Source organism: Rhinolophus hipposideros (genome assembly GCF_964194185.1).
Source record: "Rhinolophus hipposideros genome assembly, chromosome: 7".
Taxonomy (NCBI): Eukaryota; Metazoa; Chordata; class Mammalia; order Chiroptera; family Rhinolophidae; genus Rhinolophus; species Rhinolophus hipposideros.
Genome location: NC_138053.1, coordinates 49,062,483 through 49,085,599, shown reverse-complemented (window position 1 = coordinate 49,085,599; position 23,117 = coordinate 49,062,483). Strand labels below are relative to the sequence as shown.

The 23,117-nt window shown below is 41.7% G+C and overlaps 1 protein-coding gene across 1 annotated transcript in view; it reads left to right on the top strand.

Annotated features, from left to right (window-relative positions):
• Positions 1-23,117, top strand: part of SERINC5 (serine incorporator 5) — a 94,510-nt gene that overhangs the window by 41,924 nt on the left and 29,469 nt on the right. Inside the window, exons 2-5 of the mRNA XM_081053157.1 lie at positions 118-285; positions 20,289-20,467; positions 20,941-21,023; positions 23,001-23,094. Of these exons, the coding sequence (XP_080909283.1) occupies positions 118-285; positions 20,289-20,467; positions 20,941-21,023; positions 23,001-23,094 (524 nt within the window). The remainder of the gene's footprint in view (positions 1-117; positions 286-20,288; positions 20,468-20,940; positions 21,024-23,000; positions 23,095-23,117) is intronic.

Below are 23,117 nucleotides of genomic sequence, written 5' to 3'. Positions count from 1 at the left end.
GTGGGCAGGATGGCTCGGGAAAATGGTAGCCTGAAAGGTCAACTTGCGGAGGGCTGGTGTTAAATAGATTTGGTAAAGCAATCGCTTGAAGAGGATGTTCTGTGTTTCCTTTTCTAGTTGGCTTGTTGCTGTGGGTCTGCTGGGTGCTCCCTGTGCTGCGGCTGCTGCCCCAAGATCCGACAGTCCCGGAGCACCCGCTTCATGTACGCATTCTACTTCATTCTCGTGTCCATTCTCTGCTGCATCATGATGTCACAAACCGTGGCTAACGCGATGAAAGAGCACGTAAGTCTGTCGCCATTCCACTCTCCCCATTTCTGATGGTCCATGAGGGGGTGTGGGAAACATCCAATTTAGGATGTGGTTTTGGGTACACTCGCTCTCTCCGAACCTTCCGGGATGCCTCTTCAGTGCTTTCCTGCCAAGTAGACGAACCAGCTATTTAAAACACTTAATTTGGATAATTCCACAGATAATGAGGAGTGGGTTACAGGGTGATTTTTACTTTCTGGACATACCACTTATAAGGTGGATGTCTCTAGAGATGAGGATGGATTTCCAGTTATGTCCTGAGCAATGTATGCAGAGGTAGGCTGGGTACGTGATGCTGATAGAGACACACATAGGGCCTTTTTCTGGAATTTCCTGATAGTAGGCTCTTAATTATCCAAATTACTGGGGGGTTGGTGTTCGAATTTTTGAGGGAATCCATTAAATAACACCATTCTTCCCTTCCCAGATTCTGAATAAATTGACAAAGAAAACTGCAGTGTCAGCAAGTAGTATACATGCCAAAAATCACCTTTATCCCTCATAGAGCTAATGTGGCTTGTATCCGCAAGGAAGTGGGCTTCCCACTGCTGAACCCCAAAATGAGTCAGACTTACCCACCCGGGGAGCCCCCTGGGGCCAGGGCAGGCTTGGTCTGGAGGGGCACAATTTGCTGAGAAGAACAGCTCTCATCCAAGGGAAAGGGGAAGAGGCAAGGCTAGCGATGCAAACCCCATTTGCCCTTATAGACTTATTGCTTTACTGCTCAGTGGTCTTGGAACCCCTCTGCAATGGAGATGGCATCCCCGGGAGCAGGTCCCAGGAAATGTTTATTCTCTCCAGTCTTAATGCTGAAACTACAGACTATTTTAAATACACTGAAGTGCTTCAGAAACAACCATTTTTCTTAAAAGCACTCGATATGTTCTCATCCATTAGTTAAAGTAGGCCTTTTGAACTTTCTGTTGAGTAATGCTTTGGAATTGTTGTATGGTCTGGAACAGGGGTGTCAAAACTGCGGCCCGCGGGCCAACTGAGGTCCGCAATCCATTGTTAATTGGCCCGCAGCAAATTCCAAAAATATATTTAGTTTACTTAAATAAACCAGGTGAGGTAATATGTACTTCACCTCGAGTGAGTGGCCCGGCTGTTTGTGTATTTTACTGCATATGGCCCTTGGTAAAAAAACGTTAAAAAAAGTTTGGACACCCCTGGTCTGGAATATACCGGAAAACTACTGTCAGAACTTGTGAAATTAAAATTCTCCTACTTTAATTAAAAATTAAATTAAAACAAGTAAGGCACTGCAGTGGGAGCTGTGGGACATTCGAATTTGTGAGAAATGGAGCTGATAATCCAGAAGACAAGGTATAAAGTCTTCTGAGGCATAAAACAAGGTAGAAATTAATAAATGCCATATGAGAGGATGCAGGAAGTACTACTGTGGAAGTTTGGAGGCAGGGAAACCAAGAACTAAGGCTGCCTCATTAGTCCATACTGGGTTTACTCCATCTTGGAGGTGTTTGCCCCTATTCTCTTTCTCTTACCGTGGCTTAATCTCTATGTTTATGACAAGATGTTTGAGAGAAGGAATGCTAAAAGGGTAGGTTTGAACTCTCATTCTGAAGGTTCACTTACTCTCTCACTTACTACCTTTGTTTTTCAAGGAACTTAATGTTCTCTTTTTAAATTCAATAAGAATTGGCCTTAGGACCCATTGGTCTCAGTGTGGACCAGATGCAGATGGTACAATTCCCGTTCTTAAGAAGTGTTTAGACTTGGTCAAAGTAAGTTTAGGTTCCAAGAAACAAAATCAGAAACTATAGAAATATGTGGTATCTCTTAGTGGAGAACCCTTCGGTAACATTGTTACTGGAGGTGGAGAATTTGGGAGCCACAGGTACATATTTTAGGATATGACTTTTATAATACTTTTAACATTTGATTACCGTCCATGTAACCTGCCCCGTGAAGCAGTCCCTGACAACTCCAGCCAGTCTCTATGATTTCTGACTATCCATAGAACGTTTAAGAAACAGAAGATGTTGGCTGATGTTGCTAGCAAAGGCACCATGAAAGAAGTGACTTGTGTAAAAATAATGAATTTTAATTACTGATATTTATTGGGTGATGCCTTGTGTCAGGTTTTGTTCTGAGCCTTTTACCATCTTAGTTCATCACTACCATACTCACCTGAGCAGTAGGTGCTGTCATTATCCCTACAGAGGAAGAAACAGACGTGTCGAGTCATTTAAGTACCTTGCCTAAGGTCTCCAGCTCTAAGTAGTAGAGTTGGCATATGAACCCAGGCTGAATGTGTTCTTGGTGAGTAGACTGTGTAGGTAGAAAGAAGGAAAAATAACAAGAACAAGGCACATGGAGAAGGACAGACAGTAGACATGAGCAGGTAAAATGACCAAGTCTTGCAGGAATTTCAGTGCAAAGGTGAGTCATTTGATCATGGTCTGATGGCAGATGGGAAGCCGTTACAGATTCCTGTAAGAGGCTGTCGTCATAGAAACAGATATTTAGGGAGGTGAGCCCAGCAGTGGTGTGTGTGTGTGATTTGGGGTCAGAGTAGAGGGAGGGAGGGATAAAGGAGAGGGTCTCTTATAAATGGGAGCCTCACAGAGGCTCTTATAAATGTTTCTATGCCTGTCCCCTGAATGTACTTATTTAAAAATGGTTTAGTTGGGCTTCCTGCATAAGGAATGAGGTCCCTGTGGGTGAAACCAATCCTTCTCCATCTTTAGATTCTTACAGGGCACCAGCCAGCTGGTCACAAAGTCAGCTTGTTTCGTGGCTTATGGAGTAGCGGCTGACCTCATCCTCAGGCGGTGCTTGAGGGCAGGCAGTGAAAGGTTCCCTTGTGGGGTTGCACACTGGGCGTCTGCTGCGGTCCTCGCCCCCTCATTGTTGGCCTGTGGAAATGTTTGAGGTTGTGATGGGAAGAGGAGAAAGCATGTATACTTATAACAGCCTGGACGGGAGTGTGTAATTGCTTCCCACCCAGCATTCATGTTCAATGGACATGAGCTGTCTGGAGCCACAAGGGCCTTTGGTATGTGGGTTAAGAATCGGAGGGCAACTCCCTTTTCGCTGATTTTCAGTTTTTGCCTTGGTTTTAGAATGCACTCTGTGTTTAAGTTTGAGCAAGAGGGAACCTGCAAGGAGCTGCTGGGCCAAACTTTGTCCTACTTCTTTACACAAGGGACATTCTTCTTTCCCATGACAACTTTGGCTCAGAGAAAGCTTTACTGTGGTGATTGCATAGGGTGTGATTTTTGTCTTCTGGAGTATTCTTCTGGAGCCATTTTATTGCAAAGCATTCTTGTCAGTAACCATGTATTATAATTCAAGCAGTCTTGAGATATTTGATGCCTGGTGGATTAAAAAGCCACTTTAGAAGGTAGACTGCCCCTACACACACACACACACAAAAAAAAAAAATGGGTGAGAGATTTAAGCTTCCTGACCTACACCACTAAATCAAGACATAACTTTTAAGTTTGGAGGCAGGCAGATGATGACACTTTGAGGTTTGGGTACCCTGGGAAGCTACCTGGCATTTTGGGAGGGAGGAGAAAGCAAGGTTCTTCTTGTTTTCTGTGGAAGTGGGACCTCTAAAACTAAGCCTGCGTTGGAGAATGGAGGACAGTTAGCCTTTGTGGCCCTCAGGCTTTCTTCCCTGCGAGCTCAGTATGCCAGGCCAAGGTGGGAAGAGCCTTACAGGTTCCTAACTTGAAGGATATTTGACCCATTTTCTTCATCCTTGTTCCACTTGGTTCCTGGGCTGCTCTCATTCATCGAGATGGGTAGTAGGTAGTGCCTGAGATGGCTGAATTGTCGCCTTTTTTTTTTCAGAACCAAAACACATCTTCCACATTATGGTAGATTTTTTTGTGTTATATGTTTGTTTTAAATTTATATTTTGAAGAATTATTCCTTATGTTGAGAGGAGAGGCAACTAAGATTTTTATTTTGATAGCAGTCTTCTTTTTGTTTCCTCATTTGTTTTAGAAGACATTATGTTTTGTTTGTAATCTTACTTGATCCCTTTAGGAAACATGTTTTACTTTACACATTATTTTCTGCTGTCAGGGTTGGGTCAGTTTTCCTTTGAATGAGTAGTAGATGCTGAAACAGCAGTCCTGTGATGGTTACTCTTACCCTGGATGAAAGAGCTTTTTAGTTCTTTTCAGCACAAGGGTGATAGTGTTGCAGGGTAGAGTAGGCTTCAAAGGAACATTGGACCAGACCTAACGAGATCGGACAATAGGGGGACTCATGGCTGCAGTTTCGTCGGTTGTAAAAGCAGCTCCTGAATTCCATTCTCTCCCTGGACTTGATGAAAGTCAGCCAGTCTGATGTTTAGGGCTCTGTGTCCTTCCCCACCCATTTGCCATTGCCACACTCAGAGATTTCAGGGGAGCATAGAACTCTTCTAACCTAGCCTAGGTGTTATAAATTGGCATACGGGTTGTGTTTGGGTATAACTTTTTTTTTTTTAATTTTAATTTGGCTCCCTTTAGAAGGGCTAGCATACTGTCGCTCACCATAAGCCCCCACCCCTGGGTATTTATTTACAGCATGTCTCACACATTTCCCCTTAGTGCTTGCCCCCAAAGAAAGGCATTTGGATTTGCAACTCCTGAAGTAGCTTAAATCCTTTGAGTTCACGGAGTTTCTGAAAAGGCTGTAAATTAATTCAAAATGGACACCAGGGTTCTCTTACCTTGCCCATTATGGTGGGCAGTGTGGAAGTTGCTGACTGTGCTAGAGTGGTCTGCAAATCTACATGCATAGCTCTGGGCTGAGACCCGAGAAGCCCTTCTCTCCATAACGAGTCTTCCCTTTTACATGCTGGGATCTGGCGTTTTTATCCAAGTAACTATTTAGAAGTTGTCCTGATCCTCTGTGGTCCACTAGGCTCAGTGGACCACCCAATTTCAGGACTAATGTGGGATGGGGGTGGGACATTGACTGGATCTCAACCAGGCCCCGCCTTCCTCAACTTTCAGTCATCACCTCCCCAACCCTTACCCCTTTAAAATCTTAAGTTCATATTCTAATCACAGTCTCTACGTTTATCGTGAAGTCAGATTTTCCAGGAAAGGACAAAAGGGTTGGAAGTTGAGGCTACTGACGGGATTTAGGCCCTTTGAACAAAGATAGCAGGATGGGCTTAAAGGATTTTTCTCTGTTGATTCAGCAAGTCGTGTATCGTAACACATTCCCTAGGGGTGATATTTCTCAGTCACTTTTACTGTTCATTGCCTTCATCAGAAGGGGAAAGGAAAAGGAGATGCAGTGATGGGAAATTCGTGTATATCAACAGTATTAATATCAGGTTATATGGAAGTAGATGAAAGTGAAATAAAGGATTCTTTTTTTTTAATTTATTGGGGTGACAATTGTTAGTGAAATTACATAGATTTCAGGTGTACAATTCTGTATTACATCATCTATAAATCCCATTGTGTGCTCACCACCCAGAGTCAGTTCTCCTTCCATCACCATATATTTGATCCCCCTTACCCATGTCTCCCACCCCCCTTACCCTCTGGTAACCACTAAACTATTGTCTGTGTCTATGAGTTTGTGTTTCTCATTTGTTTATCTTGTTCTTTTGTTGTTTTGGGTTTGTATACCACATGTCAGTGAGGTCACATGGTTCAAGAAGGATTCTTTGTAGCCGGTCTAGTCCCAAGGCCACGTCCACATCACGTCATCCATCACCCAGAACGAAGTGGTCCTCTCTGCCTGAGCCTTTAAACACTGCCCTCTGCCCTTCTCATTCTTGGGCTTTCCTCCGTGCAGCTCTTTCATTTCTGGCTTTGGTTATTCTATATGTATGCCTGCATTAGAGGAAGTATTGTTTGTGGGGAAGCCCTCTCTGTGCTAGTCAGGGGGTGCTAAAAACAAAGTACATGAAACAGTTAATAGTTAAAAGAGCTAGTGAAAGAGATAAGAAATGGAAGAAAAGCATACAGCTCACATTTATATGAAGTGTTCTGCCCTGTGAAGAGATAGCAAATACCATACAGTGTTAAGGAGAGAAAATAATGCTCTCTTCTAGAGTATAATTTGAATAAAACATTAGCATTTCTTTAAATTGGAAAAATCTTAAGTCATAATCCGAACCAACCCCGTCATTCGACAGGTGAGAGGATGTGGCCCAGGGAAGGTCAGTGGCTGGTCTAAGGCTGTGTGTGGCACTAGGTAGAGCTGGGACTAGTTAGAGCCAGGACTGCTGGCTGCCTGGCCGCCTGGCCAGCGCTTTTTCCTGCCTGTACGCCTAGGTTTGATTGTTGTGCAAATGTTCATCAAAGTAACAGGGAAAGCCTTAGCAAACTTATCCTTCCTCCTGGTTCCTAATCTTTCTTTTGGAGTCAGCAGTGAGGGAGAAGTATTTCTTCTGGAAACAGCACTACCTTGGGCCTTTGCAGTTTTATTAGTTGTCTTCCCCACCTGCCTCCTTCTTGTGGAGGCCAAGAGCTGAGCTCAAGGGACAACTGGTCGTCTGAAGAAAATAGGCACAACCACAAATCTAGTGTTTATTTATTTGGTGGCTTTGCATGTAAAATAGAACCTGCCTTCAAGTTGGGTTTGGTGTAACCGCCTTTTTCAAGTAAACATCAGCAATGAAAAATATTCCACTTTGATCCAAAACACCACGCAAGTTTGTCCCAGCACAGAATGGTAGTGTTTATGCTGAAGCTGGAAAGTCTGGGCTTTTAGTTTTGATTTTCGTGTTTCCTGGTTGAATGTTAAGAGAACTGTGTACCTGACAACTAACCTCAGATGTTGCTCTAAAGCATTGAACTCTAGAGAAGAACTCTACTTAGCTGGTGTGTTACATTTTTGTGTTAGACCAAGTGTCAAATTCGCAAACTGTGTGTGTGTGTGTGTGTGTGTGTGTGTGTGTGTGTATGTATTTATATATGTATGATTGCATGTATGTATGTATGTACTGTTGACCCAGTTCTTTTAAAAAATTCCGCTGAGATAGAATGCTTTTCAAAAGTTCTCTTCCTGAACAGCAGCTGAGGTCATTGTACTATGGTACCTGACATGTGTCAAGTGGATCAGTGAGAACTTTTCTGAGGTTAAAAGTGCGTTTGGTCCATCAAACCTGAAGGCCATTGTAGAACCCGGAAGGAAAATTCTCATTGTGGCTTAATCAGAGTTCCCCTGTGGGGAGCTGGCACTGAGGTTCCACCTCCTAAATCCTCCTGGCTTTCCAAACAATTTTATCTTTGGTCTAAATTCCATCCAGATACAACAGCATGTGGGAGAAAACAGAGTCCCTGCGACCCTCCCATCCCTGGCTCCTCTCATTGCTGGAGCCTTACCCTCTACACACAAGTGAATGCCGGGAAATGATGGTGGGAAATAGTTTTGTCCTACAGGCAGCAGGTTGAACTAATGGATATCCCACTGAGAGATTTTTTTTGAGTCTGAACCAAAGACAAAGAGGTTTGATTCTTGTCCAGAAATAATGAGCTTGCCAGGAGCCAGAAAACAAGGAACAATAGTTATTGTCCTTGGTCTGCAGAATCTATTACCCAGAAGCTTTTTTGGGGGGAGGGGGGGACATCAGACATTAACAGGATCTCTGTTTCAGGATGCGTTTGGCCGTGGGAGAGGGAGAATGATAAGATGTGAGAACTGAAGTTTTCCTCACCCTTTTTTTGATCATATCAAAAGCATCTGTTAAGCAACTGTCCACAGACGGGGCTTTGGAGCACTGTGCAGATAAATAGGACAGACAAGAACTTACAGTTGGAAATGAACAGTTCTGTCGGGGCCAGAGGGAAAAGACAAATGGCACAACAAATAACGAACTAAGAGACAGTAGCCTCACAATGCTGGGAGCAGGAAACATAAATATTGTGAGTAGTTGAGCCTTGACAGTTTACAAAGAGTCTAAAAGTAGGTGATTGTGGTACTTGATTAAACTGTAATCTGAGTTCATGTTTTAGAAAATCTTTTAAGTCGTGTAAATCTTTCCTTCCTTCCTTCCTTCCTTCCTTCCTTCCTTCCTTCCTTCCTTCCTTCCTTCCTTCCTTCCTTCCTTCCTTCCTTCCTTCCTTCCTTCCTTCGTGCCAAATACCCTGTGAGGTGCTGGGGATAAAACTGATAATAAATCATAAAAATGACTCAAATTTAGCTTTTATTTAAACTTGTTAAATTAGCCTTCTTAAGAGTCGCAGCTCCTCTGTGAAGGGAAGCAGCGTTTGCCACCCCAAGACATGCCTTTTGGGATATTGATTTTAAACTGGTTATTGGGAAACAAGACTCAGAAAAAAAATCTTTGACCTCCCTTTAACTGCGCAGAAGGAATTTAGATGGAGGATCTGCTCCGGGAGGTCCATTCATATGGAGATATCAGCAAACATTTGTTTACCAAACATTTGCTTTTCATCTCCAAGCAAATGGCTTTCCTACCGTTTGAAGCCTCAAATCACATTCACCTAGTGTTCTTAGCTTGGAACTGGCATATAAACCTTATCTACTCAATACTTCTTTGGGTCTCTATTCTTATGGCCCTCAATATACATTCCTATCATAGATGTTATTACACACTTTCTCCTGTTCGTTGGCCTCTGTTAATTTGATTATTAGCACAGTTAGAAGAACTTAAAACATGAGAAGAAAGATACCTTTTGTCCCCACAGCTGGCTGTCATGATTTCTATTTAAAGATTAGGAAAGAATACAACATCCCGGAACCTGAAGATTTGCCTGTAAAACAGGTTTCAGGCAATATATTGCTTGACATAAGGAAAGGATGTAACAACTTGTTAAGCCCAAGATGGATAGATCTGTTTTTCTGTTCTTAAGGTAACATCACTGACACACAATCCCAAGATGGGTTGCAGAACTCTGGTTTGTTTGGAAACAGGAAGACCTCTCAAGTCCAATAAAGAAGACCCCGGACAGGATGAAACCAAGGGAGAAATCAATCAGATTAAGAAAATTATGGAACCTTACCACCAATCAACACAGCACATGGCTTTGAACCCTTTATTCGAGACTTTAGCCCTTAAAAGACCCTGCTTGCAAACCATCAGGGAATTTGGGTCTTTGAGCATCAGCTGCCCATTCTCCTTTCACTGGTACCTTTGAAATAATATGCCCTCTTTCCTTTTACTACAAGTTGGTGTCAGTTTATTTGGCTGTCTAGGTGCCAGGCAAACAGACTCCCCTTCTGGGTCAACAACAGGGATGTGGGTATGAGTAACGTACTGTCATTGTCCTTAGAGAACTGGACCTCGGGATAAGAGAATAGTTTGCTAAGCATATGCAAAAGGAGTTCCCAAAGTTAGACTGTGTATGCACCCAGCTGAAAATATGTGAACTCCATTCACAATTATAGGGGCTGGTGGTGTGTAAGGTTAACTCTCGTTTCTGTTGACCTTAGGGTTGCATTAGAATTCAGGAATGCTTTCTTTCTCTTATTCTGTGTTCAAGACTCTGGAGCTGAGGTGAGGTAGCAGGTAAAAGTGAATGGATTGTGTTGCAACCCCTATAAAGCAGGGCTGAATTTAATCACAAGGGGGTTGCTTATTTTGAGGGTGTGTTTTTTAAATTTCTGTGAAGCTGTTTCTACAGTCTTAAAAGTGAAGTCTAAAATTATCTTTTGACATTCCGGCTTTCATCAGTGTGGGTTTTATTTTTGGTTCCACAGGCTGTGTTTGCATAACAGATGTGAAGACTTTGTTAGAGCTAATAAGGGCTTCTGACCCACAGAGCAGAAAGCATTGGCACTCACAGGCATGTCCTCGCCCTAATCCCTCCACTACCCCTCCAAAAAACTTTGCAGACACATGTATTAAAATACTTAATTTGCTGCCCCCAAAATGGGAGATGCGCGATTAGATTCATTTAAAGCACAGGTTCCATTTTGGGACTGCAGTGGGGTTCACTTAACCCTTTGGAGAAGGGAAAGCATTTAAGTGGAGGTGAAAAGGCAAGACAGAGTGCTGAGACACTCAGAATACAGCCACATGAGCTGCTATGCTCTCTACTGCTCCTTTGGCTTTTGATCTGTCAAGTCAGTTATCATCAGTTGTCATTTGCCTTTGAGATGTTAATTTATACTTCAGCAGTTCTGCATAACTTCTCAGCTATTCTTCCTGGTGGTCCTGGGGTAGGCGAACTTTTCCTATGAAGAGCCAGCTAGAAAACATTTTTGCCTTTGCGGGCCATGTGGTTGTAGCAACTTCTCAGCTCTGCCATTGTAGTGCAAAAGCAACCAGAACAATATGCTGACAAATGAGCGTGGCTGTGTTCCAATAAAACTTTATTCGCATGAACAGGAGCTAGCCGGATCTGACCCACAGGCTATCATTTGCTGACTCTTGTGGTAGACCTTCCGTGGCTCTCAGCGCGTCCTATGCAGTTAAATTCTCCCCTTCTCTAAAGGGGAAACTTCCATGGCCTAAACTTTGGGCCGAGGATACCAGAGTACTTGCTTAGGTTGCAAATATTTGGGCTGTGTGAACCACATGTTGGGTCGATTAGGCAAGAATAATGTAGCAATAAATTTAGCGTGACATGTTTAACAGTGTATTTGTCTTATTCTGTATGGCCTTTTGAAATATGTGGTAAATCATTCACAGGTAAAGATTATTCATATTCTTTTTATGTAGCCAAGTTTTTTGGTGATGGAGAAGTAGGGATGGAGAAAATGAGTGTGTCTGTGCCCTACTTTCCTTCCCGCTGGAGACCCCCAGTTTTAGGTTTAATAAATGGTAAAATGGGAAAGATGCTGGGCCAGAAACCTAAATGTCTGACATGTCCTGATCTTCAGTACTAGGCTTGGGGAACAAGTAACTAGGGGCTGTCAGAATCATGAGGTTATAGGTAGAATCCAACCTTTTGGGAGTTATTAAATTCTCATATTCCACCTAAAATTCATAGTTAAAATTAACCATAAAAATGCTTGAAATGTCCATAACGTAGAGCACACATAGTTTTGTGGATACAGCACTTCTTTAGAAATTTAGGTCTTCGTTAGTACGGATTTTTTAATTTGTTTTATTCACTTCTTTGTATCCCCATAATCTAGAACAACACCTGCCCATAGTAGATGGGAATGAGTGAGGGAATGATCAAACTGTTTTTATGGAATAAAGAATGCACGTGCCAACTAATTTCACTGGGTTTTTAAAAATTACTTACAGAAGACAGTCATGCACATAGTTGAATTTGCATATGTCCCCGGGGTATTCCAGGTTCACACATTTAAGAAGAAAGCTGATTTGGAGCTCACTTAACCTGTAAGCATGTCTTCTAAGGGGTCTAAATAGAAAACTTTGCCTGTTCAGATAGTTCTCTTATTACAGAAATCCCCCAGCATCTCTGTGTTCAAGAGGAATCAATCCTTCAGTCGGCCTCGTCCCTCTCAGGGCAGCACAATGTCCTCCATGAGACCCTATGTTCTGTGGGACGGGGAGGGGCCGTAACCATATTTTTGGCTAAAACAAAGCCCAGACTGCAATAGCTGTGGTTTTAAGTTTTCTCTAGGGTTAGCTGTAGAGTGTTTGCTTGGACTCAGAGGGCTCCAGTCCCATCCCACTCCCCTTGATTGCTGGGGCCGGGCTTATGGGCACAGACCCTCAGAAATGAGGATTGAATTGATGACTCTGGGGTGGGGTGGGGTGGGGTGGGGTGAGGGTGAACACCAGATTTCCCGGCACCACATGGGGGTGTGTGTGGCTCTGCTGGCATTTCTGTTCCTTTCTTCTACTCACCCTGTTACCCGAAGCCTAGAGTTTTCAAAAACCCTCCCTGGGAAAGAGTTCGGCAGTATCTATTAAAATTTAAATCATACCAATTCTATGACCCTTTCCCCCTTGGTTCTTCTGGCTAGTCGAATAATTGACATACAGCAAATTAACAGGAGATTAAGTTTTAAGACATGTGCACTGCAAATTCACATCATGAAAATTGTGAAGACACATAAAATGAGGTATATATGTCATTATGAACTGAGGAGAGGGAGGCATGGGGTAAGGGACTTAAAAGGGAAAGGAGGCAATTCACAGGTACATAAAAAAGAGCAAACATTTGGTAAACAAATTCTTGCCTTGCCAGGGGCCACCCAAAAACAGCGGACACAGAGGTGAATCTGGCGCACTTGGCTTGGGTCCTCTGTCTGCCACACTTAATTTACATACAAGATGTGATCAAACAATACAGTGAATGTTTGTTTACATTTTAAAAATTTATTACAGTAAAAGACACGTTGCCATTAATCCCCCTCATATTGAACACACTTATCCCATCATTCTTGCCACTTTTTGAAGCAGTTCTGGAAGTCCTCATTCATAAGTATCTTTAGTTGCGCTGTCGTGGCTGCCCCCATGTCCTGAGTCATTTTGATTTTGGGGAAAAGCCAAAAGTTGCACAGTGCCAGATCCGGTGAATAAGGTGGATGAGGACACTATAATGTTTTTGTTTGACAGAAATTGCTGTACCAGAAGCTATGTGTGACACGAAGCCTTTTCGTTATGATAAAAAAATACCGTGAATGCTGCTTCCAAGTACCATCCAACAGAAAGGCAGGGATCTTCAATACGGGAAACGGCACGTCGAACCTTAGTAACAGTGTGTGACAAGTTTCACCTTGTTTGGTGCAGTCAGTCGGGCATGAGCTATGCTTGAGAGAAGGTGTGTTTTAAAGTGTGCCCTAAATCATGGATCATGAACAACGCATTAACATGAAATGGGCAAACAGTTTCATCCTCCATCATGACAACACTCCATGTCACGCATTGCTTCTGGTATGGTAATCCCTGTCAAAAACATTATGGTGTGTCCTCATCATCTTATTCACCGGACCTGGCACTGTGCAACTTCTGACTCTTCCCCAAAGTCAAAATGACCATGAAAGGTAAACGTTTTGAATCGATTCAGGACATCGAGGCAGCCACGAAAACGCAACTAAAGATACCCATGAAAGAGCACTTCCAGAACTGCTTCAGAAAGTGGCAGGAACGTTGGGAAAAGTGTGTTCATTGCGAGGGGGAGTATTTGAGACGAATTAATGGGAATATGTCTTTTACTGTAATACATTTTTTTAAATGAGCTTATTTTGTGTAGCTCATATGCTAAGATGAACAGCTTCCTTGTGAGCAAGTTTTTCTGCCTGAATTCTTTTAGGCAGGTAAAGGGGGCGTGAAACACCAAAATCTTTTCTTGAGTTTGTTGGGCTTTAGTTGTTTTCAGCTTTAAATAATCTGCATGCCAGGGAGGCACATTGTGGGGAGACTCACTCTGGACCCCTACAGTTTACATGTGTACAGAGAGATACACAAAATAGGGACAAAAATCCATTGTGCATTATTTATAATAGTGAAGAAATCAGAAACATCCTAAATGCCTGCCAGTTGGGTGACAGAAACTAAGCGATGGTTGTTCCGGACTGTGGAATTCTATATGATAGATAAAAGGAATGCAAATAGATTGTGTGTTGAACATGCAACCATCTACAAGATGTAGTGAGTGTAGAATAACACAGCAGAGAGTCTAGAAGGATATACATGCAGCCCTACAATGCTTACCTCTGGGAAGCAATCACGTTAGGGTTGGGCTAGTAATGGTCTAGTTGTTGGGCCATTAAGAGGATTCTGTTTTCTGTACCTTTGTTGTAATTTACAACTTGTTTGGCAATAAGAATATAATTATGTATTGCTTATACAATTACAAATAAATAAAATTGAGGAATGGTCCTTGGATCCTTACCTTTCCAATTAGATATCTGGAAAGCATGGGTAAAAGGCACACTTCCTGACCCATACCCAGACCCCCTGACTATCTCCTCAGCCATCTGCAGTCCATCTTCTCTTACCCAGCTCTAGAGTCTATTCTGATCAATGTCTCAAATGACTCCTTGCTGTCAAATCCAGTGTTACGTCTCAGTCCTCGTTATTTGGCAGTATTTGACACTGCTGACCGTGCTCTGCTTCTTGAAAGCCACTCTTTCAACCTCTGTCTGGTTCTGTACCTTTTCAATTTCTTCTTGGGTTTTTTTATTCCTCCCATCCCTGGAATGTCTACATTCCGCAGGGTTCTGAGCTGTGCTCACTTCTGTGTCCCTCCCTTTCCTCTATCTACACATTACTCTCCAGGTGAGCTTTACTCCCATTGAATGTGCCCTTTGTGGTCTCTGCTGGTCACATCAAATTTTTATCTCAAGTGCCGCTCTCTCTCTGGAGCACTGCACCCTTGCTTAACCATCTGCTCACTCTTTCCTTTGATACAGGCACTTCTACCCAGAAACTGCTGATCTCCTGTGATTCCTATCCACTACTGGTCTGCCATTGGATCAGCTACCAAGCTAGAAACCAGGATCAGCTACCAAGCTAGGAACCAGGATTCCTAGTCCAGGTTCTTCGGCCTCTATTTATAGGCCCCATCAAATCGGCGTACAGGATCTATCCATTCCATGGCCCCCAGTCCCCACTGCTGTTGCCTCATTGAAGACTTCCATAAGTTTTCATTGAAATTAACTCTTACATCTCCTTCAAGATCATTAACTGGTGTGGTTCTTGTTTATACATTCCACCTTCGATATTACCGAATTCTCTAAACAGAGATTGACATTAGCTGATCCCTGTTCCCCTTCTGTGGAGGAGCCCTTCATACCATCAAATGAGTCAGTCCGGAAGTTGTCCTGTTGAGATTGAAAGTTTACCAGTTACAGTTTGACTAGAGTTGTTTTCTGACTGTCTGATCATATTTGTGGCCGTTCGATCCGGATGGAAATGCTCATGGTGGAGGAGCTGTGAGCTTGCTTCCGAGATTCTGAGGAGTTACTGTTTGGGAGCATTAAATTCCTAATTCTAGGGATAGCAGGGTCAAATAAAACCAGTTTCAGGAGTTTTATTTCCTCCTGTGGCTTTTAATAATGACACAATGTAGACTTTTCTCTCCCTTTTTGGCTTAAATAATAAAAATTTATTTTCTCATATTTCTGGAGGTTAGGAGTCCAAGATCAAGGTATTGGTAGGTTTGGTTTCTCCTGAATTCTCTCTCCTTGGCTTACAGATGGCCGCCTTCTCACTGTGTCCTCATATGGCCTTTCCTTTGTGTCTAGACTTTTCTCTTAAAAATGTTTAGAAACCCAAAGAAAAGAAAAGCAAGTGCTGGTTGTTGTTTCTGTTTTTTTAAACAACCCTTACATCCCACAAAGGACCTCAACGATAATAATGTGCTGAGACATGAGCCTTGGTTGCCTAGAGGCTGTGCGCAGGAGGATAGAAGCAGATCTTAGCATTCCCCATTTCACAGTTTCTGTCCATTGGTAGGTAACAGACAGACATTGCTGTCATGGACCCTGCAATGACTCCACAGAGAAAAATGAATTGTCTTACAAAGTTGGAGGACAAGTGGAATATCAGAAAGAGGAGAGGCAGACTGAGAGAGGCTCTCGGTTCTGAAATTCATTTTCACATAAGGGATATTAAACAGAACTTGCAGATCTAGTTGTTCTAGTTTTCATGCTATTACTCACACGGAGCTGCCCAAAGCTTTCTTTGTATCTTGGTTTCACTCAGTGCCCTAGAAATTTGATATAATGAAATGTAGGAATCATTAGCTTTGTTAATATGCTATTTTCTCATCTCTCCATAATAATGCTTTGATATAGGAACATGACTCTCATCTTCTTCCTCTCCATTTCTGTAAGAACCACTCCCAGAGTCTATACTTTCTCTAAGTTTGCAACATCTGGGCTCCTGGCCAACTAGACCTGTAGGCCTTTCTGTAGCTTTTCTATTGTTTCTGTATATTTATTTGCCTGAGATGAAAGTTATTTGGGGGGCATAGCTAGCATCTCTCCTATGGATACAAAATTATGTGGATTTTCTTCTAGCTCCCGTCCTTTTGAGCTTAATACTTATGTTGATGTTTTGAACATGTCTTCCATGATTTGGGAGTTCAGATGTATTTTCTTAGGGTCTCTGAATAGGTCTCTGAATAGGTCTCTGAAAGACAAATAAGTGAATACTGTTTTTTAGAACTCACTTCTTACATAATTGTGCCAGGTAAGGATTCATGTTATTGAAAGTTACCCTGTATCTTACAATACGAATCCTTTGGTAAAGTGAACAGAGCATTTATACAGACTTCTGAGATTTTCATTTTCCACCATGTTTAAATCAGAGTGCATCATCCAATAAGTGGTTCATGTAATGGGCCGGACTCCCTTCCCCAAAAGTTCTTTTTGTAAAAATGGTAGTGCCATAAAACTAAGGAAGTTTACATGATGAAACTATATGGTGAGCATTTTACAAGGATTAACTGATTGAATTCTCAGTGCAACTTTATGAGGTGGGCCACAGTATTATTTCGTTGTACTGACAGGGACATTGAAGCTCAGGGAAGGTGTGTAATTTGCCCAAGTTGGTGGAGTTAGGCTTGGCAGTGAGCTTATCCTTACTAATAATTTGTGGCTCTGTGTTTGATTGTTTTGAGGGTTAGGAGGAAACCCCTTGCCCTCGAATGTGTATAGAACCAACACAGAAGCAGTGTCCTTGGATGCCCAGAGCCAGACTTAAAAGGCAACACCCTTAGCTGGCCCATCCCCTTTCCCCCCACAGTGTGGAATGTGTGTGTGTTGTATGTGTTCTTTTTCCAAAACTGGGATGGAGCTTGGAACAGCAAATATTTAATCAGAGCAAATTCTCCTTGCTAAATCTTGCCAGGTTTTTCAACTCGAGGTTCTCTGCCTAAAAATATACAGTACTTACTGAAGGCTAAATGACTAAGTCACCCACAGAGCATAAAGCAGGTCTTAGTATTTGGAGCAGGGGGTTGTTTGCCTACTTTTATTTTGGATGAAATATGCCATGCCACATACTCACCCTTTGATGAGCCTAAGGGCCTCGGGGAGTCAACAAGGGAGGGCATTTGTGGGGGATGATAGGAGCTCAGACCTACTGACATTAGTGTTCTCCTTAAAATGGATTTTAGAAGAAGGAGAGGAGAGAAGTGGGTATGGGGTGGGAGATGGAGAAGAGCCTGAAGGTCAAAGATGGGCTAGTGTAGATGAAGGGGGTACTGACATAATGTATTGCAGGGGATGAGGGTGTGTGTGTGTGTGTATCATGAATTGGCTTTACTGAAAGAGTGGAAGAAAGGAGTTAAGTGAATATTATAAATGATTATAAATACTATATATTTATTATATATATAATAAATCCCACATAAATAAAACAGTCTAGTAAGTGAGGTAGGTGGTTTCTTCATCAGTATAGTTTTTACAGATTTAAAATATTATCTCCTTGTTACTTGCACCACTTATGGGTGTAGCTGTTGTTTCCGGTTAGAGGCTCTGAAACACCAACTTTGTGTTGAGGTCCACCATTACTTTAGTGTCTAAAGATTTTAACTCTGTGAGTTTGTTCACTCACGGTGAAACACAGCTAAACACTCAGACTCCTTCAGAGAAATTGCTGACTACTCTCAGTAGCTGCGTGGGGTCACTGCGCGGGGTCACTTCCTGAATCCTTGCCTAGTCTTAATTGCTATTCTGAAGCAATTTCCAGCCCAGGCACTTTCACTGGAATAACCCAGGAATGACCCTTAAAAACAAACTTCTGATTTGTTCTTCCACTTCCATTCTTTGTTCTCTGCCAACCCTATTCTCCCTCTACCCCAAACAGCAATGTGTTAAAGCAGAAGAGAACCCTCTTCCCGATCTTCACTACATTCTTGTCACCCATACAGTCCTCCCAACTATGACTTCTACCTACAGAATTTCTAGTTTCCCTGCTACTGGTTCCTTCTTCATCCAGCCTTCTAATTTACCCTTCTGCCTCAAACCTGTCCTCTCTGCAGTATGTCCTCCACTTGGCAACGAGAGGCATTCCAGGATAGAGTCATTTTCCCTTTCCAACAGACAGGGGCCAGACTTCTTTGCATGGCATATACCTGGCCCTTCCCAAAGAACCCTGCCCTCTTTTGAGCTTTGTCTCTTCTTGTCAAGGAATACTTTTTTAGTACAAATACATCCCTTGCAATATTTAGTTTAAGTATGTCCCAAATACGGTATGGTACATATTTATACTAAGAAATTAGTCATTGTTTATCTGAAATTCAGATTGAACTAGACATTCTGTGTTTTATCTGGCAACCTTACACGTGTGTTACTTTGTTTTGTAGTCTGGTCAAAAATACATTAGTGTTTCTCTTTATTCATTTACATCTTGCCCTCATCTAAAAAAAATTGCAGTTGTAAGAACTTGCTGACATAAAGCATTTGATGTTTCTATGAAATCTTTCTTATCTGTTTATGAAAATGGAGCTGTACTAATAGGACCTCAGTAACAATGCATTTTTGCCTGAGTCAGTAATTTTGAAAAACATGTTTTGTTTTGGGAAAACATGTTTTGTTTTGGGAAAACATGTTTGAGATTCAGGTATAGTAATAACTGCAGGCCTTTTCTGAGGGGAGGGAATCCGCATTCAGGAAGATGAACTCCAATTAAATTTAGTCTTCCTTTTGTGGCAGTCTTTCCTGTTATGGAAATCGTAATAGCCTCAGTCATTGTTTCTTTAAGATTTTTTTCTGGGGAAGAAATTAATGCTTCAGTTTTACCTCCAGCTTTGTGTCATTTTTTTTCCCTCTGTGATATTTTTGTCTTGTGAATAACAACTGTAATGTGATTTTCAACTTATTTTCTGTTCTGAAAAGTGTTCAGCTTTGCTATAGGTAAGAATCAAGTTTTTTTAATCACTGACTAAAATCCTTATTTTCTTACATTAATAGAAATGTATTACCTGTTCTGATTATGTAAGCTTTTAATTATTCTGATAATGTTAATAGGTTTCAGATGGAAAGCTTCTGATTAGTCCAGAATAAACCATTGGCGACATCAGAAGATGAAGACCCATAAATAAAGAGCTCTAGTGGATCAAGAAAAAAATTAAACAGCCAATTCACAAAGAAAAGTACAGTTGACCATAAATTTAAGAAAAGAAGTAAACCTTACTATTAATACTAATGAGGAATGGATATTAAAACAAGATAGTAGGGTTTTTTTTTATCTTTAAACTGAATATTCAGGGTGGGAACTTGAGCAGTTTCAGATATTACGGGTGGGCTATAAATTGGTGCAGTCTTGGAAAGTGTGATTTGACTCACTCTTGAAAGTTTAAAATGTAGATACTACGTGTACTGGACCCACTGAGGAGTCTATACTGTTAAATAATGGGACATGTGCAATGAGGCATGTACGACAATGGTTATTGAATCCGTGGTTCTAATAATAAAAAACAAATACACAAAACAAAAACCCTTCCTAACAAGATCAATGTGGGAATGCTTATGAGTCTTAATCTAGCCTTACTATAAAACATTACATCGTGGTTAAAAAAAGAGTGGGGTGGGATTTTATGTATTAACAGGGAAAGATCTCCACTGCTTATTGTTAATTGGAAAAAAATGTATTGCAGAACAATACATACACTCTTCTACTTAAAGGGTATACCCACACACAGACACACAGTATATATGGTACCAGAGTAAGGTATGTGTATGTATTTATTGTATGTAAATATGGGGGTATGTATACATACATACGTACACACATTTATATATCTATAACTTAATAAGTACTCACCAAATTATTAACTCTCCTGAGGAGAGGGCAGTGACGTTTTGGGGTGGGAGTTAAGGAAGTCTCCCACTTTTTATTCTACATATTTATGCATTTCAAGAAAAATATATCTATGTATTACAAGTGTAATTTAAAAACATTCTGATGCTGGATTTCAGAGTTAATTTGAGGTAAGTAAAGGCTGAGTGATATGTTATGAGCAGTATATCTTTTAAAAAGATTCAAAGAAAATTAGGACAAAACCTTAGCAAGAGGTCTTCTCAGTATTTGTTTCTCTGTGCACATGGTGCATTTCCACATGGGATTTTGACTTGTAGGCTAAAGGAGCACTTCACGACAGCCCGTTGACCCAGTTTTAACATGACTTTTCTCTCTTTTTCCTCAGATTCCTTTTTACGAAGACATTTGTAAAGGTATTAAAGCTGGTGACACCTGTGAGAAGCTGGTGGGGTATTCTGCGGTGTATAGAGTCTGCTTTGGAATGGCCTGTTTTTTCTTTATCTTCTGCCTCCTGACGTTCAATATCAACAACAGCAAAAGTTGCAGAGCCTATATTCACAATGGGTAAGCCTTTGGTTTTCACGGGGATATTTTCCCCTTTCCTTATATTCAGAACAGTGTTCTAGGACCACTTCTACTCATCAGATCCTCTACCTGCTCTTCCTCTTGTTGAAATTGACACTGATTTTAGGGAAGATAGTACTGATACTTGTCCCCAAATAGTGGCCTAAGAACTAGAGTCCTATCTATAACACTGGTACCATAATGAGAAATGCAGTGAAGGCAAGAGTTAATTTCTTACCGAGACCTTTCCCCAGGTCATTTCCCCCCCTATAATAAAATGGTGTTTTGCACAGTCAGAGGCCATGCTGAGTTTGTCTGATTATGGGAAAAGACAGTCTCCAGTCATTTAATTACTTCCCCACGATTTGTAGAGAACAGTACCAGTGGATAGACATGCTTATCTTCTAAGAGGTCTTTTGTCCTTCCTTGAATATCATTTAAATACATTTCCTTTTTTTTCCCCCCTCTTCCAGCTTTTGGTTCTTCAAGCTTCTGCTGTTGGGGGCCATGTGCTCAGGAGCTTTCTTCATTCCGGATCAGGAGACCTTTCTGAATGGTACAAATGGGGTATTTGGGGTACCTATTTATTTATTTTTTTACCCATTTTGTAAAATTGTTTAAAAGTGTAGTCCAGGGTACCTTTGGAGTTACCGGTTTTCTTGTGGCAAGCCCTAACCTACCCATATTTTATCTACTTTCACTACTTCCTGTCCCTCTCCTATTGAGATAGGAAAGTCATAGGCAGTTAGGGACAGGACTGCAGTGGAGGGCATCAAGGCCCAGACGAACAGTCTCAAAGTGGGATGGGAAAATCATGAGCAGTCAGGGACCCGTGGAGGAGGGCCTCAAGGCCAAAGAGAACAGCAGTTCACAGAAAAAAAATGTAGAAAAGGAAACTGGGCAGGAGGGGCTACCCCGTCAGGCTGCAGAGTCAGCCAAGATACCAGCCCAGGTGCAGGAAGGGGAGCAGGGGAGCCCAACCGGCTCCTGGTAAACAATTTAAAGATTACGGATTCAAGGACAGATAGTCTCCAGCTCAGCTTAGCCTGCGGGGCATTCCATTCGGATCCGCCCTCTCTTCTGAGAGCTGTAGGCTTGTGCTTTTCACTTTTGCAGTAAAACTGTATGCTGCTTAAATTTACCTCTCCGAGTCCACATTCTCATTCTTTGAGTACGTGAGACCACAAACCCCAGGCACCAGACATCAGAATCCCATGTCACCCCCCCCCCCCTTCTTACCCTTTGCCATACTCCCTCCCTTCCGGTAGGTCAGGGGAGGACCTTTAGATACTCAGCAGGCTGAAGAATTGAAATGATAATTTTAAGGTTATTGGCCCGAAGGAAAAATGAGACACTTAAAATTAGTTTGAAAATCAGTTTAGCATGTCAGTCTGACACCACCAGCCATGTTTGAAGAGGCTCTAGAGACCTTGTTCTTTCTAAATACTGTGCAGAACATCTGGGACACAGAACACAGGGCTTCTTAGCAGCTTTAATCTGCTGCAGCTATAATGCAATCAGAAAGGCCTCCTCTAGTCCGTTTCTAAACTTACCTTATATGAAACTGTATAACATTGAATTAGATTCCTTATTGATAGAACCTATGAAAATTAATTTAATATGATGCCTTTAGTCATAACTAAAACAGGGGCCCCTTTTTCATATGAGCTAGGGAGGGAAAAAAGTCTGCATTTCAGTGGTTCAAAATACTGTTCAATCCAAATGAATTCCCTTTAATAATTTTGATAGGAAAAATATTCACACTGTCAGTCCATAAGGAATAGCCATAGACCCGCAAATAGTCACATATCAGGGTCCAGCTAGTTTTTCAAGGTCACATTAGTTTTATGTACTCCTCAAGGAACTTATCGCCAGGTCTTGTTTTTACCTAAAATGCTGTTAACTGGTTTTCTCTTCCCTGCCGACGTACTTTTATGTAGTAGAATAATATGTTTAGAATGCAAAGGAACATAGCAGTCCTCTAGTCTAGTTCAGCTATTTTTATAGATAGACTGTAACCCAGGGATGTGACATGGCGCATACAAGGTCAGAGCCTCTTTGTCTCAGAGCTAGAAGTCGAATCTGAGTCCTTGGGCCCTAAGTCAGAATCGCATTTCCTCACTAGACACTGGTGGCTCCCTATCCAATAAAATTAGAACGCTTGATTTTCCTGGCAATGTGTTTTTACTTTTAAATTGTAGATTGTGATGACTTTATGAATCACTGCATCTGTTAGACTGTCTGCCAGTTATTGCATGGAGGTTACACTGGGATGTTCCAGAGGAAAACTGTCTGTGTTCTCATTCCAGCTACACCCTTTTCTGGCTATGGGCCCTTGTCAGCTTATGTAGACTCAGTTTTTCTCATCTATAAAGTGGGTCCAACAGTAGTACCTATCTTACACGATTATGTAGGAATTAAATGTGTTGCAGGTATAGTGAGCATACAGTAAAAATGGACTAGTCATTATTCTCTTTTGAGCTAACACTTGGAATAATAATGTCATCTCCTCTTGGGCCGTCTTCTTTTGCAGCCTGGCGCTATGTGGGAGCCGTTGGAGGCTTCATCTTTATAGGCATCCAGCTCTTCCTGCTTGTGGATTTTGCACATAAATGGAATAAGAACTGGTATGTGCATTTATGGAAAGTTT